The following is a 17461-nucleotide window of genomic DNA, read 5'->3' on the forward strand; positions in this document are numbered from 1 at the left end:
CCCTCTTCCCCCAGCACACAACCATGGGGGGCAGTGCTGGGGAGACACTCGCCCAGGGTGAGTCTTCCCAGAATTCGGGGACCAACCCAGGCTCCCCGCTGCCCCCAGGATGGCCCCGGCTTCCAGAGCCCCGAACTTGAGAGGACCTCATCTCTCAGGCTTGCCCTGGCTGCACTGGGGGCCTTGAGCGTCCAGTGACAGTGCCGTGCACCCAGTGACACCAGGGGTCTCAAACTCGCAGCCCCCAGGGGCCAGGCGGGCCCCGGGAATGAGGGCAGCAGCCTGCTGGGAGCAGCAGGTCCTGCGGTCACCCAACCATCAAATCTAAATGTCTGAGGATGTCGTTAGGCCCGTCTGTGGGTAGGGCTGGACGTCGCCGCCCTGACTCCCGCCCCTGGCTGGCCTCACCAGGGCGTCCGTGGTAACGTCTGATCTCTCCCGCCTGCTCTACTCTCTCGCACCGTCACCACATGCGGCGGGTCCCCTGCGTACCGGGTGCACATCACACGCAGGTGAGACACAGAACTGCTCCCGTGGTTCATTCACGCACAGTGGACGCGGCGGAAAACCTCCCACAAGTGCTCTGACAGCTCATGAGGAAGGGCATGCACCCCGGGTCCCAGTCACAGGGGCCCACATTTAATTATGTTCAATATTAATAAACGTACAGCACAATAGTGGTTCATTAACATACCTTACGCGACTAAGGGAGTACAATTTGATACAACCCGATGCACAGCTTTGGGGACACAAAGGAACTTCCAGACCGGGTCGTGAGAAATCCTCCATTTCACTTTCGTTCGGGATGACAGGCTCGAGGACCACGGCTCGAAAGGGCAGCTGTGCTGTCACCAAGAGTGGGGCCTCGAGTGAGAGAGAACAGAGGAAAGCAAAGGAACAGACAGACAGCCCTTTGGAGAAAGGCCCCTGGAGACACCGGGTCTGCACGGCGCTGATCGGCACCAAGGGATCGTCTATAAAAAGATTTGTATAGTAAACCAAATAATATTGGAAATAAGACTTTCAGTAGTACTTCTGTAAGAAGCAGAATTACGTTACATGTTGTTCACATGCACAGGGGTGCGTAAGAAAAGTCCTTGTAATTACAGTCGGGGCCGAAGAGCAAAAATCTGGGCTGAAAGTGACAAGCGAACTGCAAGAGAAATCAATCCATGAAGGGGTGTGTCCAGAGCGGAGAAAGCTGACCAGCAACAGAACTGAAGGGAGCCCACTCAGAAACGCACACACACACCCACGCACACCGCACCTGCACTGCAAATAAATACACACGCACATGCAAGTGACGTCCCCTACGGCACCTTGTGCTCAGGCCAGGTTTGCCTGCTGGCTGCTGCTCCGAGGGCCACCGGGAGAGAAATGGGGGCCTGTCCCTGAAAGCGGGTGTTCAGGCCCATGGCTCCTTCACAGCAGAAACAGCCCAGCCGTGCCATTCAGAGCCCTCCACACGCCTTCAAGTGGGCTGAGCATCCCATCTCCAACGGCACTAGGGCTGGACAGCTCAGCAAATCCTCACCCCCACGACTGGCGGCTGGGAGTGCGGGCATTTGCATTCTCTGACTGGTGTGCATCCGGGACCTCGACTTGGGGAGCTCTGATTCGCAGAAGCTTCCCTTGACGACCACGTGCAAGGCTTGGTTGGGGTCCCGCCTGGGGCTGTGCGCAAGGACTGTGTTCAATCTTTCCCATCACCTCCAAGTAACAGCAAGACCTTCAGCCCATCCAACAGTAAACCAGGATGCCAAGTGGCCCAGGAAGTTCTGTCAAGGACACAGCTCCCGGCATTCTCGTTCCAAATCCCAGCACAGCATGCCTGGCCCAGGCATAGCTCACGTGCTGTGCTTCCGAATCAGAAAAAAGCATCCTACAGTTCGTTGAGTGAGGAAGGACCTCTGTCCACACACGGCGGAGAATGTGCTAACAAGTTCACTTGGGAGGAAAGGCAGAGCAGTGGAGCCTGTCGCACCTGCAACTAAAACCTCAAACGGCTGCGGTTCTCTGAGGACCTCAGATGCACGGCGACGGCCAAGATGCCCAGATTTTCCATCAGTTCCTTCGAGGTGCTCAGTCTGGCATTAACAGCAAAACTTTCCCTTCCGATTTTAAACTGAAGTTATATTCCAATTAGAAACTGAAAAAAACCTTGAGAAAACATCTAAAGGGCCAGAAAAGAAAACTCCAGCCAGTGAAACGTAGAAAGTGGTTTGTTTTAAATGCGTTCGTTTTCTGTTAAACATAAGTGAAGTCCACAAGGCCAGAAGGGGAGGAGGTCCCAGACACAAATGTGCTACCAAAAATCGACTTTTGTCTTTTTTCTCGTCAACAGTGAAGTTAACAGGGTTGAAATCTGAAGAGACGGAAGGGCTGACGTTGGGGTAAAAGGGAAAAAAAAATGAGAGCCGCCATTCTCCGCCAAAATGAGGTTAGTGATCCAGACAGAGGGTTTCGAAGCTGAATGTATAGTGTACGTCTGGCCAGCCCCGGGGCGGGACCTCCACCCAGAACTGTCAAAGCCCAGACTCCACGCTTCCCTCCCGGCACCCAGCCCAGCGTCCGCCGGCCTCATCCCGGACCCCAGCCACTCTCGGAGCAGAAGGGGACCCTTTCCCAAGTGGAATTTCCAACAGCCTCCATCCGAGGCTCGGTGAAGGGTCCATCGCCGGGCTGTTTAACATCACAAAGGAAATTCTGAACTGGTTTCCATAAACGTGGGCCAGGGAAGGGTTTTCTCCAGGCTCTGAGCGAAAGGGTTCCCCACCAAGAGAGATTTTCAAAGCATGGAAATCATGGTGGCAGCGGGAACCCGGCGTCACGTCTTCTTCCACAGGAAGGCCTCGTCGGCGAGGACCTGCGCCAGCCGGGCGTTAAAAGGCCCGTAGAAGTCCCGCAGGAGCCTCTGTGTGACCGGCCACATGGGCCCCAGGTTCCGGTCCTCGGGACGCCGCACATTGGATGCGGGGCTCTTGGTCATCAAGGCCTCTTGTTTCTCACTTAAGGGCCCTGGAACACAAAGGAAAGAGCCTATGAGGCAGGAGGCAAAAGAAACTTTGAGAAAATCCCAGCCGTGCTTCCTGTTGAGACAGGAGTTTCCCGTAAGAATGTGTTTGGAGGTTCAAATTCTTTGGCTGGATCCATTTCTGAGTGGCTGAGGGTGGAAGGTGGAAATTCCAGTGTGAAAGAGCAGAGATTCTGTGGTCCGGTGTGTTACCCCACCCTTGGAAGCAAGGCTGGGGCTCTGGGGCGCAGTTTCATTTCCAACTGCCCGTCAACGGGACCCAGCCTGTCCTTGGGTAACTGGGCGACCTGCCACACACAGTCCCTGCACGCAGCCTCTCCTGCTCACCAGCCACTGGAAGTCTGCCCCCACTGCTTCTACTTCAGGCCGATGCAAAGGGCCTCCTGATGGGCCCATATTTCAGCCTGTGTGTCGTGCTGTGAAGTGGCCATGGGGGAAGGGGAGAGACCACCTGTGCCCAGAGACCCCCCACTGGCTGAACCTCCACCTGCAGCAGGCATATCCACGGGGAGAGGCCGGGAACCAGCCAGCTCGTGCTGCCCCCCAAGGCTGCCACTTCCACCCTCAGCCCTCGGGACCGCAAGCCTCTCACTGGCTTAACCCCCTGGACCACTGCTCAGGCCTCTGTGCCCCGGGCCCTCGCGATCAGTCTGAAGTCCTGAGCCCATGCACAGAAAAACTACATCCCAGTGTCCTCGGGTTACGTGACAGGGAAGGAACAGAACTGGCCTTACTGTCCATCTTAGGGATTAAAGACAAGCTCATGAATGTGACAGAGTCTACAGGTGGCCAAATCAAAGAAAAATGGTTCTAGGCCTTACAAGGAAAAAGTAACCACACTCCACCACGTTACAAGCTCTCCAAGAAAAGGAAAAAGAAAATCAAATGACAAAAGGGTCCCGAGTCCCAGTGGTGGGCAAACAGATTTCAGGAAAAGTTCAATTAACAAAATTCCCAGGCAAGCTCATGAGACAGGGCCGCAGGGGCTTCTGGGGAGGAATGTGCAGGGTGCTCCAGCCTCTCCAGCGGTCCTGGGTGCCGCCTACGGGGGAGCACCCTGCACCCATGGACACTCCTCTACCAGCCGTCACCGTGGCCAGCGACTTGGCCTGCTGCCACAAAGTGCCCCTTGGGACTCTGGCTGGGGGCAGGCTCCCCTCCCTAGAGGCCCAGGAGCCCAAACCCAGCCACATGGCTGTGCCTCCAGGGGTTCCCAGCAAAGCTGAGACAAGCATGGACCTGCCCATCCCCCCCGACCCCCAGGCCCTGAGGCCTCTGCGAGACGGTCCCAGGAGCCCAGACACCCTGTCCATCCTTAAGGCGCAGCTCACACCCTCCCTTCCAGGATCGCTTCAGCGGCTGGGCCCCCAAGTCACGTGTACGGACCCACCGTGAGATCGCTAACCTCCCCCACGTCACTCTACCAGTTACTCGGTTATTCGAGCCTCGGCTTCCTCCTCTCCCTCCAGTGAGGGAGCTCCCAGACGAGAGGCCACCTCTTCCTCCCCAGAGACGGCTCCCCACACCACGCGCGAGGCCCCGTGTGCACGTGGTGCTTGACAAACAGGCACTAACTGGCCTCCCGGCTCAGCCCCGCCCTGCTCGGCTCAGGGGTCTGCGTGGGACGCGGGGAGCGCCTCACAGAGCCGGTGTCCTCGGAGCTCGCGCCCTGCTCCGTGGGACTCCAGTGCGACATTCATACCGAGGCTGAGAAACTGGAAGACCCTGTGCATGGTGTGCTTGACGTTAGAGGCGTGGTCTTCCAGGCGGAGAATGAGGAACTGTTCTTTATTAAAGACCGTGAGCCAGTCCAGAAGGTACACGGCGTACAGCCCGACCTGCAGCCTCACCTAGGACCGAAGAAGGCAGGCGTTAGTTCAGGGGTAATTCCTCCGACACCGAAGGCGCTTTTCCAAACGTATTACACACGTCATTATAAACCAACAGTGAAGCGTTGTCCCAGCGAACAACTGCCTTCAGAAGTTGGATTTTTTTTTTTTTGCGGTATGCGGGCCTCTCACTGCTGTGGCCTCTCCCGTTGCGGAGCACAGGCTCCGGACGCGCAGGCTCAGCGGCCACGGCTCACGGGCCCAGCCGCTCCACGGCATGCGGGATCTTCCCGGACTGGGGCACGAACCCGCGTCCCCCGCATCGGCAGGCGGACTCTCAACCACTGCGCCACCAGGGAAGCCCCAGAGGTTGGATTTTAAACGCCACGTGTTCTTGCTTCTCCATGCTGGGTTTGGTGTCCCCCGCACAAAGGATTCCCACCTTCAGGGTCCCATGCCATCCTCAGGTCAACCCTGCAGGTAGCTCCACACCACTTCATAGTGAGGAGTGGGGAGAATGGAGAGGCCAAGGTCACACCCACTGATGGCGCGAACGTTCTTTGCACATATCCCGGCTGCCTCAGCTCCTATGCCCAGCGCAGCACCGCCGTGAGAAACAGCGGCAAATGCTCCAGCAACAAGCCCCGAGAGGGAACAGCCAGACGCCTGGCGCCACACGGACGTCCCTGACCTTGAGTGTGTGAGCACACCCCAATATAAGCAGAGCTGTACGAAGCCATCCCTTTCTGCCTATGCGTCGGGGTCCGTCCTCCTCCTGTGCCTTGTCTCGTGCCAAGCTGCAAGCATGCGTGGTGAAGCACGAACCTGACCACAGAGAGGTCTGGCCCTTGTCCTCGGCTCCTGGAAGATGATCTCTAGGCCACCTGGAATGTCCTGCCTGGTAAGGGTATCTTGCTTGCCTCGGGGGGTCTGGCCACTGGACAGTCTAACAGTGTGAGTTATGATGCGGGCTCTGGGCCACGCAGTACCGGCCTGACCTCCAGGAGGGGCTGGACAGTAAAGGTCGGTCAGGCAGGTACTGCGTGAGGGAGCCTCAAGAAGTGCTTGGGACGCCAGAGGCTTGGGTGGGCTTCCCTGGACGGCAACACTCTGCGTGTATCATTGCATGCTTACGAGGCTGAGTTCAGTCTGTGACCCTTCCCTGCTGTAAACCGCAACCTCGAGTGTGACAGCCATCAGCGTGTCTTGTGATTCCTTCTAGTGAATTACTGAACCCGACAGTGGTTTGGGGGACTGCACCCAGCTTGCACATGGTGTCAGAAGGAAGAGCGTCTTGGGGACTGCCCCCTCTAACTTCAAAGTGGGCTCTAAACTCTTGGCAAGCTCCAAAAAGGAACAGGCCCCTCCCTTTCTGCCCTGAGGCCCCCCTTCTCCGGCACTCCCACCCCTGCCCCTACCCACCACGTCCTCTGGGACCCGGCTCCGTGTCCTGCCTCTGGCTCTGCCTCGCTGTGGTCTTCCCAATTGCTTCTCATTTGCCCCCGTCTCGTCTCTGTTCAGGCCGCATCAGCGCCTGTCTGGCACTGTCACAGCCCCCTGACTGGCGCTCCCACCTCTAGTCTCTGAGCGTGAGCTTCCCACGCCAATGCCTGGCCTCGCCTGGCTCTCCACGTGGGGCAAGTCCCTGGTCTGACTGGACTCCTGGCCCACCCCCTCCCAGCGCCCAGTCTCAGTTCCTGCAGCCGACGCTTTCACATCCTACTTCCTCTCCTTCCCAGCTCGACCTTGAGCTCCTCCAGGGCGGGGACCAGGCTCTTCCATCATCCCAGCCGCAAGTGGCCTGCGCCCAGCCACTCACACTGAACGCGGTGGCAACAATAAGACGGTGAAAAATAGGTACAGACGCTAGTTTCATCTCTCCTAGTCTCACTCCATTTCATTGTTTTTCTAATTGTGTGGGAGGTGGTGGAGGAAGAAAAACAATTAGAGGGGAGAAGCTGTCTCCAAAATCCATCAGCTGCCTACAGCCCTCAGGTTGTCACTACCCTGGACACCAGCTCAGGAAAAGACGTCAAGCTGGGCCAGAGCTAAAGAGAAAGTGAGCACGTGCCAGCCTCGGAAATAAATACCCGCGTCGCCTCCAACACAGACAGACGGCTGCGAGGACACCTCCTTGTTAAGCCCTCGAGAGCTTTTCGGCTCTTCGTCAGCCTCCCAGGCCGGCCCCTCCCAGGGAGGACCAGCCCGATGAGCTTTATATCTTCCGGGGAACCCGCCTTTGCTGCTCAGAACCTTCTAGAAGGAAAGGAGCTGGGAGTTTGCGGCAGGAGGAGGGTGTTTTAAAGTAGCTGCAGAGGTCCCTGCGCCTGTCCACGGGTGACAGTATTTCCCTGAAAGCGTGTCTGTGTCTTCGTGGGGAGAGCCCCCTCCACTGGCCCAGGCCTCCGGTAGCTGAGTCTTCTTTGCCAGGAGGGCTGGTCCGGCAGCGGAGGGGCCGTTGGGGGCAGGCAGGGAACAAACCTGGGGGCTCTTCAGGGGAAGAGAGGTGGGGAAGCCTCCCCTGGCCCCCTGAACACTCCATCCTCTGGCTCACTCCGACCCCCAGCCCCCTGACCAGTTAAGGGAAGCGCCGCTCACCTCGAGTGACAGTGTACAGCATGAGCAGCATAACTACTAACAAACCTAGGACAGGCCCACTCAACACTTTTTCCGCACCCTTCCCCAGTGTCGGCCAGAGAATCAAAATGGAATGAACATAAAAAGGTTATTTAGGGGAAGTGCCCGATACATTTAAAATTTTAAAACACCAGAGCGGAGAGAAGCCTTTGAGGTTACCTGCTTCAGCCGCCTCTAAACCAACCAAGGTCTAGGGAGTGCGGGGTCCTGCCTGCCCAGGGTCAGCAGAGAAGACCCTCCAGAGCCTAGTCCTGAAACCAGGTACTTGCGCTTGGGGCCTGTCCCCCCCGTGCTGGGAAACAGCTGAGGAGCCAGTGCAGGGTCTCCCCTGACAGGCACATGCCAAACCTCTCTGGTCCCCATTAGGGATCTGGTTGGAACTCTCTACTCAGCCTCTCCACTAGTTTCACAAACTCCCCATTCATTCATTCTGCAAATAATCTAGTGCATCCTGCACGCCAGGTACCCTGCTAAGCAATGGAGAGACGTTGCTATGTAACAGATGTGGCCCCTGGACACATGGCGCTTGTAATCTAGTGGAGACAGAGCTAAAGTGGTAAAGAAACAATTATCTATAATCGCCAGTTGTGACACATGCTGTGGGGAAATGAATAGTGTGGAGAGAGAGAGAACAGAAGGTCAGATTGAAGCCAGACCTGAAAGGTGAGGAGTCCTGCAAAAACCAGGAGAAGCACGTGCTGGGGAGGGGAGTGTGGAAGGCTCTGGAACCAGGCTTCTCCAGGCCAAGCACAAAACACACCCACCTGGAGGGCTGTTAAACAGACTGGACTGGTGGGCCCACCCCCAAAGTTCCTGATTCTGGGGTCTGAGGCTCAACCTGAGAGTTTGCATTTCTGGCAAGTTCCCAGGGGGACTGATTTTCTTGGTCCAGGGAGCACACCTTGCAAAGCCCTGCTCTGAGGCACGAGGACCTAGCAGGAGAGAGCGTGGCTGGAGAGCAGCAGTGGACAGGGAGGCAGGGGAGGTGGCCTGGAGGAGGTGGACAGGTGGGCGGGGCGGGCTCGTGCGCTCAGGGGCCACAGGAAGGCAGGGAAGGTCTTAAGCGGGGTAGAACCCCGCTCCACGTACGTATGAAAAAGATGGGCCTCCCCGCACTGTGGTTGAGCTGGGATTCACAGCTGGAGGGAAATTCGCTTCTCTCATCCCAGAAATGAAGATTCACCCCGAAGAGGAGGGTTTCCAACCGCTCTTGCCTTCCTGGCTCTTCCCACTATGCAGGAGCTCTCCAGGGACCGAAGGGTCACGGCGATCCGCATGACCTCACGGCCCCGCCATCCTGTCACTGATCCTGCCCTGGGGTCTCATTCTGACCAGAGATGCCTCGTCATCCTCAGCAATTCATGGAATTGAATTAAAAAGTACGTGCCTCCCGCCGGTGCAAACCCTTCTTTTTAGGAGCCAGCTAGGGAAGGTGGAAATGCCGTGAGCCTCATCAAAGGCCATGGGACCTGGGATTAAACCCTGAGCCTGCCCATCACAAGCTACGTGACTCTGGGTGGGAGAGTTAACCTCTGTGAGCCTCTGTGTCCTCATCTGTAAAATGGGCTTGGATTTCAGGGAAACGGAGAGGACTGAACAAGATGATGCCCTGCAAGGTGCCCCTCATCCTCTCTCTAGCAGGAAGGACAGAAGTTAATCACTGGGGACAACTCTAGACCCTGATCAGCCTGGAGACAGCACCAAAGGTGTCCACATGACAGACCTTGCTAAAACTAGCCCTTATTGACCACTGGCTCCCACATACATCTGCCTTCCCACAATTTGCCACCCTAGAAAGTCAAAGTCCTTTTCCTTTGTCTTGTCACTTCTCTACATATTTATGGTTCTCTTGTTAAGACGCTATATAAGCCCGAGTTCTAACCACCCATCCGAGTTACTCATCACCGGGGCTCCCGTGGATATGTGCACCTGTGCATACGCCTGTGTTAATAAACTTCTGTTTGCTTTTCTCTTGTTTATCTTCCGTCAGTCTAATTTACAGGGCCCCGGTCAACGAACCTGAGATGGGTAGAGGAAAAGGATTATCTTCTCGCCCCCTACACGCGAATGAACTACCGCTCTCTAACCCTTACCACAGCCTAGTAAAGCAGTGCTATTACCCCATCTTATGATGAAGCAACTGAGTCTCAGAGAAGCTAAGACAACTGCCCAGAGTCAGCTGCCTGAGTGGGAACTGAACCCACACCACTCTGGCTCCAAAGGCCACTCCTTCTACCCCACACCCCCAGCCAGATTCTGTGTCGATCCTCTGTGTGCATCCTCCCTGCCAAACTATAAATTCCAGCGGGACAGCCTGGAATCCTACCTACGGCCTCTGTGCACCCTGCCAGATAAGATGGCCTAGATAATGAGGAAGAGGGGGTGAACCCTCTTGACTTTGAACCCCACCGCACCTGGGGGTTCCCAAGCCTCCACCTCAAGCAGATCTCACCACATGGCACGCTCAGCAGAGCAAGGCTGTGGACCACGCTCCGGGGCAGGTGACATATTAGCTTCGCTGAAGAAGGCTTACCCACTGCGGCAAACCTGCTGCAAAGGCACTTGGGACAACCCCGGGTGCTGTGCAGCAGAACACCATCCCTTAGCTAAACCGTGCTGAATTCACCACTAACAGCTTCTTGTGCTTAAAAAAAAAAAAAAAAAAACGGGCAAGAAACGTACAGCTATATTCCTGAAGGCAAACAAGAACAAAGAAAAAAGGGATCAATGGAAAATATGTTTCCATTAAGACCCTGTCGGAGACACTGAAAGTCACTGGTGGGTAATTTTTTAAACCAACAAAACAATCCAGCATTGGAGAGAACGCTCTTAAGACAATCAGAGAGTTGGTCTGCCAATCCTAATTGCAGGGTGTGCTCTCGGAGCCTCACTAAACAGTAATCTTCCTAAATGCGCCCTCATTCTTTCGCAGAGGGAGGAGAGAGCATTGTAACTGGGAGATCGGCGCGGGAGAAAGCAGGGAGCCAGCTGAAAGGTCCATCAGCTTCTACAGTTTTTACAGCCATGAATATTTGTTTTGCATTAGCCACCGCTCAAAGGCACAGGGAGAGGCATTTGCACATTAAAATGCTTCTCTGTTTATCTGCTAAAATCCCGAGGCACAATGCCCTCGCATGATAACCGCCGAGCAGCCCCTCCGCGTACGCACAGGCATGGCGTTGTTAAGAGTGTTGTTGTAGACACAGGCGCGCAGTGAATAACCCAGCACGCAAGTTTCAAACAGCTGCAGCGCTTCTGTCACTTTCTCATGGAAGTCATCTGCAGATTTATTCGAACTTGCAAAGTAGAGATAGTCTGAGTACAACCTGTGAATAAAACAGATGGGTATCTTTTACCACCGGGAATGTGAAATCTCGACATCTGAGTGACAATGGAAATCTACAAGCAATTATATGACCTCATTTGGTTCATTAAAACACAACCATTCCTCTCGCCACACACCCCCACCCCCGCCCCACCACCCCGGCAGAGAGCCACTTCCTACCACCCTGGACACCCTCGCCCTTCCCAGGGCCACTCGCTCTCCTGGCCCCAGACAAGCCACCCGTAGTCTCTGTGGTTTCTTTTTTTTTTTTGGTTCTTTTTAGGCGCCTCAGGCCGTGACTGTTTTCACAGTAACAGTGAACTTCGAAACACCAGATTACAAAGACCGTACAACAGCAGAGAGAGGCCGTGAAAATTTTATGTCCCCTCCGGTTCCTCTCTCCTCTGCCGGCGGCAGTAATAACGGAACAGCTGTCGCTCTCCCCGTATTACAATTCCGCGTGAAATTCCCAGCCCTTACCACAGACTCTGAACGTTAAAACAAAAATTATGAAACGTATCTTTCTAGGTTGATACGGACCTATTTTTTAACACAGTGTAAAAATACCCCCATGTACGCATGCAGAGGCCTGTAGGCCTACATGTGTGTCCACACACATGGATCTGTTCACACAAACCCCACCGCACGTATGTAACAGTGTTTTCACACAGGAGCAGACAGCGTCTCTCAGGTTCCTCTGAACCTTCTTCCCAACATGGCCTTGAGTTTTAGACTTCCTTGTGGGTCTCTGTCTCGCCAAATTTCAACAAGAATCCTGCTAGGTCCGTTTAGCCAACCCCGCCCCCCTTACGCTGCTGTTTCTTCTTAGTAACTTCCCATCCACCAACCCACATCCTCCTTGGCTATAATTTCCCACTCTTCCTTGTATTTGGCGTTGGCCACAATCTCGTTCCCCTACTGCAAGACCCGACCACAGTGGTCACTACACCTATTGCTACAGCCCTGAATAAACTCTGCCTTTTACCATTCTTTAACACGAGTCAGAATAATTTTCTTTCTTTCTTACTTTTCCGCAAATCTTCTGAAAATATACTTTACTGGACTTTCAACATTACAGATAGATATTTTCTTTTACCATGGGATAATTCTTTTCTTATATCAAATAAACAATAAGTAAAACAAAACAAGTTACAGCACTGTAATGAGCACAGCTTTGTTTTAACGTTTTTGGCCCCAGTTTCCCCTGTGGTCTCAACTTCTGATGCCCAGGCCCGCTCTCTCTCCCGTACTCTAAGTCATAGCGGGGAGGCGGTGTCTAGCATTAAATTCGTCTGTAAAACAGGAGGACTAATTGTGCTTTCCTCGTGGCGTATAAACAAGATAACCCATAGAAATCCCAGGGGTGACCCTCGTTATCAGCTGCTTATATATCCTTCCAGAAGTTTTCCGTGCACAACATATATCTGCATATTTTGTATTTTTTTAAAACATAGATGTATCAGGTCATATTGGATGGGATCAGTTAATGTATCTATTATTACAGCACTCCCCTATTTATTTAATTTGGGGGAATTTTGGACATCCGTAAAAGTAGATAAGATAGTACATACACAGCAGCCCAGTATAAACCTTATTCCATTGTCACCCAGTAATTTTTTCTTTCTTTTTTTTCGGAAGGGGGGCCACGCCACGTGGACTGCGGGATGTCAGTTCCCTGACCAGAGATTGAACCCGGGCCACAGCAGTGAAAGCACCGAATCCTAACCACTAGACCACCAGGGAACTCCCCAGTCTTTTTTTTGCGGTACGCGGGCCTCTCACCGCTGTGGCCTCTCCCGTTGCGGAGCACAGGCTCCGGACGCGCAGGCTCAGCGGCCATGGCTCACGGGCCCAGCCGCTCCGCGGCATGTGGGATCTTCCCGGACCGGGGCACGAACCCGTGTCCCCTGCATCGGCAGGCGGACTCTCAACCACTGCGCCACCAGGGAAGCCCCCCACCCAGTCATTTTTTACATTAACAGAACTTCTGAGTTCTGTTGTGAGTTTCCTATGCCTTTTTCTCCTCTGTTTCTGCAGGCAGAGAGGATAAGTCTTTATCTTTTTTTGCTTTTCAAAAGTCACCCCTTTGTTTCTGTCTTATGCCTTTTTCAATGCACACCCTCTAGGGCCCCCCACTGCTCTGCCCGACACCCTGTACTCACACTCAACCCCCAGCTGCCCAGAAACCAGGCTGATTCAGAGCTCCCTGCTCTGTGGTGTCACGTTTCTCTCTTTCTCAGCTCCATACTTTCTATTCTGCCAACTTCTCCAACCTATAGCTTCCCTCTTTCCAGGGAAGGAAATTCAGCAAATCGTATTAGGTACCCACAGGTCTGGGGATTATAGATGTGCACCGCTGACTGCACCCAGGGCTTCCGTCGTGGCACTCAGCCAACCTCACCCCTGCAGAGACGGCAGTGCCTTTGGTGCACGGGGCAGCTGCAAACACTCCTTCTCCAGCACCCCTCACCTCTCGCTACAGCTGTAGGCGTTTCCAAAGATTTCCTAAAAGAGCAGAGCTTCTCAGGGACCAGACTGTCTTCCCCTCTGGCGTTTGGCACAGTGCCTTCTACACGGCCCTTTAGAAATCATCCGCTGCCAGTGTCCACAGAGGACACCTCTGAGAAGTCTTGAGATGTTTGGGATCTGCTCACAGATTGCCTAGAATCCGAACACACACTGGAAAGTGTTCGTACATCTCAGCCTGGTCAGCCAAACCTCCAAAATGACTTGCTTCAAGACGAGTCGTTAGAGATGCTCAGGTGAGTAGATCCTCCCCCAGATCCATGTTCACCCAAATACAGGACCCAGATGACACTACATTTGTCCCCCCATTACAAGTGTCCCCCCACATTGGCTGTGCTCTTTTCCCCCTTCAAAAACAGGACCTCCATCAAGACAAACATGGCACCTGTCACTGCAGGGTCGGTCGTAGTATAATCTAAAAGCTGATGGATAAACGCCAAAACCAGATTTGCACGGACCTCAAAGTGCAGCTGAGCTGTACGCAACTGGGCACCTTGTGGCAATGGGTCTGATGGAGGTCTCTTCTGGCTCACACATTTCCTAGGAGTGCCGTCGATATTACGACTTTGCCCAAGAAAGACGCCTCTGAAACTGTCATCAAAATCTGTGCCTGATTGGAAGTCCAAGTCCAGAGTTCTTACCAAGGACTCCCACACAGCTATCCAAATTCGCTGGCAGAACTGGAATTCTATCACGTAAACTGCCACTTAAAAACCCGCCCCTCGGCTCAAGCTTTCCGTGCTGAGTTTATTTTGTGGTAATAACATTTCTTGTAGGCGTGTGGCTCACAAGTAAAACAAGAGCCTCTCAACCTGGCTGACTTTTAAACCATAGTAACTTCATGAAGAATATGAGCTTCATGAAGAATCTCTCCATACAATTCTTTAGAGATCAAGAAGTAGTTCTAGGGGACAAACTGGGACGCGTTCAATGGTCCAACCAGGCCAGCCCAGGCCCACCAGGGTGAGAATACTGATCGTCATCTGTTTGGGGTACAGTGAAATGAACTCAGGACCCCACCTTCTGTGAATCAGGTTCATGGCCAGGCCCACCTCCTCGGGAGGGTGAGGGGAGATTTCTCCTGCCCCTCAGTCCCCCAGGGACCCTGGATCTGCCCACAGGGTGGGTGGGGGGCTTCCCAGAGCCCACACACATGCTGGGATACATGTCTGTAACAAGTCCTTCATGCCCTGTTTGAGCAGGGCCCTCTCCCCTCCCCCTCTCCCACTTGGAGTCTACAGATTTCCCAAAAGATAGGCCCAAGTCCTAACCTCCAGTACCTGCAAATGGGATCTTATTTGGAAATAGGGTCTCTGCACACCTAATTATGTTGAAGACCTCCAGATGAGATCATCCTGGATTTACAGTGGGTCCTAAATCCAAGCACTGGTGTCCCTATAAGAAGAGGCTCGGACAGGGACACATGGGGCGAAGGCATGTGAAGACAGAGGCGGAGACTGACGTGTTACCTACAAGCCACGGGATGCCAGGATTGCAGAAGCCACAGGAAGCTGGGGACCCATGGAATGGATTCTCCCTCAGAGCTTCCAGGAGGGATTAACCTTGCCAGTACCTTGATCTTGACCTCTGCCCTCCAGAACCGTGAGACAATAAGTTTCTGTTGTTTTAAGCCACTACATTTGTGATAATTTGTAACAAGAGCCCCTAAGAAACTAGTCCAGATTCTCAACCCAGATTCCCGAGGAGTCATTTTTGCCAGCCCTCTCTCCCACCCTGAGACCCTAGAAGAGTGACCTGTGTGTACAGGAGGACGATGGCCATGTGGCCAGCTCTTCCGCAGAGAAATATGAAGGAGGAAAAGCAAAACAGGACCCTTACTTTCCCGGAGGGCACTACTGGGTCCTCCCGAAGAATCAGGCTGGTGCTTCATAAGAATGTCTTCAATGAACAATACTATGATTTCCCCACAACTACTCTCTAGAGAAAAAGAGTCAGATAATGACCTTTGATTAGTGCAAGCCACTTGGATGGGCTAAAACCATTCAGAAAACGTTGAGAAGGACAGCAAATATATCATGAATAAGTATCCAAACGGACCTCAAAACGCTAGAGTAGGCATGAAATGGAGGAGCACCCTAGGGTCCTCGCCCTCCGTGTCCTCGCCCCCCGTGTCCTCCGCCTGCCTTTTGTCTGTGGAAAAACTGTAGGCGAAGAATAAGTTTAATCAGAGAAGTGAGAAAATGCAGAAACAAAGGAAAACAGTCCAACAGACTAAGTAATACCAGTTTAGTCATAAAGCAAAGCCAAGGACCTTTAGTTCCTCCTCAAGGGCTACAGATCATATTCTGAGCCACATCCTGCGAGCTGTCTTATAGATACTGAAACCCCCGCCAGGTGGAGGAATGATGACCAGACTGTACATGATGACCAGACTGTAGCCACGACATAAGCTGCCACAATTCCGAGAACTGGCCTCAGGAAAATGGGAACAAACCGACCCTAGAACTGAAGATTAACTGTACTTAAAACAATCGAGATGATGCTGGTCAGACCACCGATGACCAATTTCAAGATGACTGTCAGAGCTGGCTGTGCTGTTTCTGCACGCAGCCCCCTCCCTCCATCTATAGAAGCTCTTGCCCCCTGATTGTCGGGGGAGGGGGAGTCGGCCTTTGGACAGGCGTCCGCCCTCCCCCACCCCGCTGGTTGCCGGCATCCAAAGTAAAGCAAACTTTCCCTTCCACCAACCTGGCCTCTTCATTGGCTTTCGAGCAGCGAGCAGCCAGACCCCCACTTTCGGTTACAGGCGCACTCACGTAACAAGTGGAAACGTAAAGAAATCAGCCTAAGTGTCCACATTTGAGTCTTTAAAACCAACTGTACAATGATGAAGTAGGGGAAAGAGGCCAACCTGGAAAATGCACAAGGGGTTTAGCTGACATAAGTATATAACGAATCCTCACAGAACTGCAGGGACACTGACGCGACTCCGGGATGCATTAATAAAGGTACGGCCTTGAGAATGTGGGAGGGTGTTGCTTCCTCCACCCTGGCAGGTCCCAGCCCCAAAGGACACTTGCCTTCAGTGCTGGCTGACAAACAGTAAGGGGGAAGGGGCCGTTCCATCTGGAGAAGCAGGACTCAGCAAGAGGGATGCCAGCTTCAACAGCTAAAAGGGTATTCGGAGCTGGGAGAAGACATGTCCCAGACTCCTGAAGGACTGACCCTAGGTAGAAGGGTCAGGAAGAAAGGCTGGTTTGATCCCGTCCAGCATGGCGGGAGCAGCCCCAGCGGCAAAGGTCAAGGCTGGAGGGGCTGAGAGCTCCCTGGCTGGGTGAGGGCCAGCTGACCCGATCCCCGCCCCCAGCCCTGAGTTTTGGTGCTGCCAACCCCCCTCCTGCGGGACCACCTCATCTTCTGACTCTCAAACCCTCCCAAACAGATGGGTGTTATATGTGGCCAGAACTGTTTCCAACAGCAATTCCAAATATAAGTCCAAAGACATTCCAGGCCTCTGTGCTGCGGTTATTTTGAAGGCCACTGGGGCGGCCCTGGGACGGCAGGCCTGCTCACGGGGGTGAGGTGCCTCTTCTGTGCGGGGCAGAGGTCCCAGGACCCCAGCACTGCTGGGAAGGGGAGTGGATGTGGCAGGGGCTCCCTCCACCTGGTGCCTCTGGAAGGGATCGCATCTCTTCCCAAGGGAACAGAGGAGTGGCCATCAGTGAGCTTGCAGGTCTCAACATGTAAAATCTTGGTGGTTACCCAAGGTCATAGCTGAATGCACCCAACAGTGACAGGGCACTGCTCTGAGCCCAGGTGAGCAGAGATGGGTGTATTGATCATCCAGAAAACAGGGGCAACCACTACTCCGTGGGCCCCCCCTCCAGCCAGGCTCACTCGAGTGCTGTACAGGTTCAGCTCCCAGAATCCTCTTGGTGTCCACCCGCCACGTGCCTGCTCGTGGCTACTGAGGGCTGCCCTCCCCCGGCCCTGTGCTCGGCACTGCACGTGTGTCCTCCTTCCCTGTTCATAACCAGCCTTTGAGATGTGCACTGTCGTTACCAGTCTTACAGAGCTTCCTAGTCATGCGGCCCAGGAAGCCTCAGGGCTGGCCCCAAACCCACCCAGGCCTGCCTGACCCCAAAGCCC

The 17461-nt window shown here is 54.0% G+C and overlaps 1 protein-coding gene across 6 annotated transcripts in view; it reads right to left on the minus strand.

Annotated features, from left to right (window-relative positions):
* Nucleotides 1–17461, minus strand: part of CHST15 (carbohydrate sulfotransferase 15) — a 99963-nt gene that overhangs the window by 14798 nt on the left and 67704 nt on the right. For 4 of the 6 annotated variants that reach the window (XM_012531613.3, XM_033420806.2, XM_033420808.2 and 1 more), the window contains 3 exons: nt 10670–10826; nt 4737–4884; nt 595–3018 (listed from right to left, as the gene is read on the minus strand). In XM_012531613.3, the coding sequence (XP_012387067.1) occupies nt 2828–3018; nt 4737–4884; nt 10670–10826 (496 nt within the window). In that variant the 3' untranslated portion in view covers nt 595–2827. Of the gene's footprint in view, nt 1–594; nt 3019–4736; nt 4885–10669; nt 10827–17461 lie in introns of those variants that run through there. The other 2 variants (XR_004481263.2, XR_007471217.1) reach the window with 1 other exon arrangement.

The sequence above is a fragment of the Orcinus orca genome, chromosome 14, assembly GCF_937001465.1.
Source record: "Orcinus orca chromosome 14, mOrcOrc1.1, whole genome shotgun sequence".
Lineage (NCBI taxonomy): Eukaryota > Metazoa > Chordata > Mammalia > Artiodactyla > Delphinidae > Orcinus > Orcinus orca.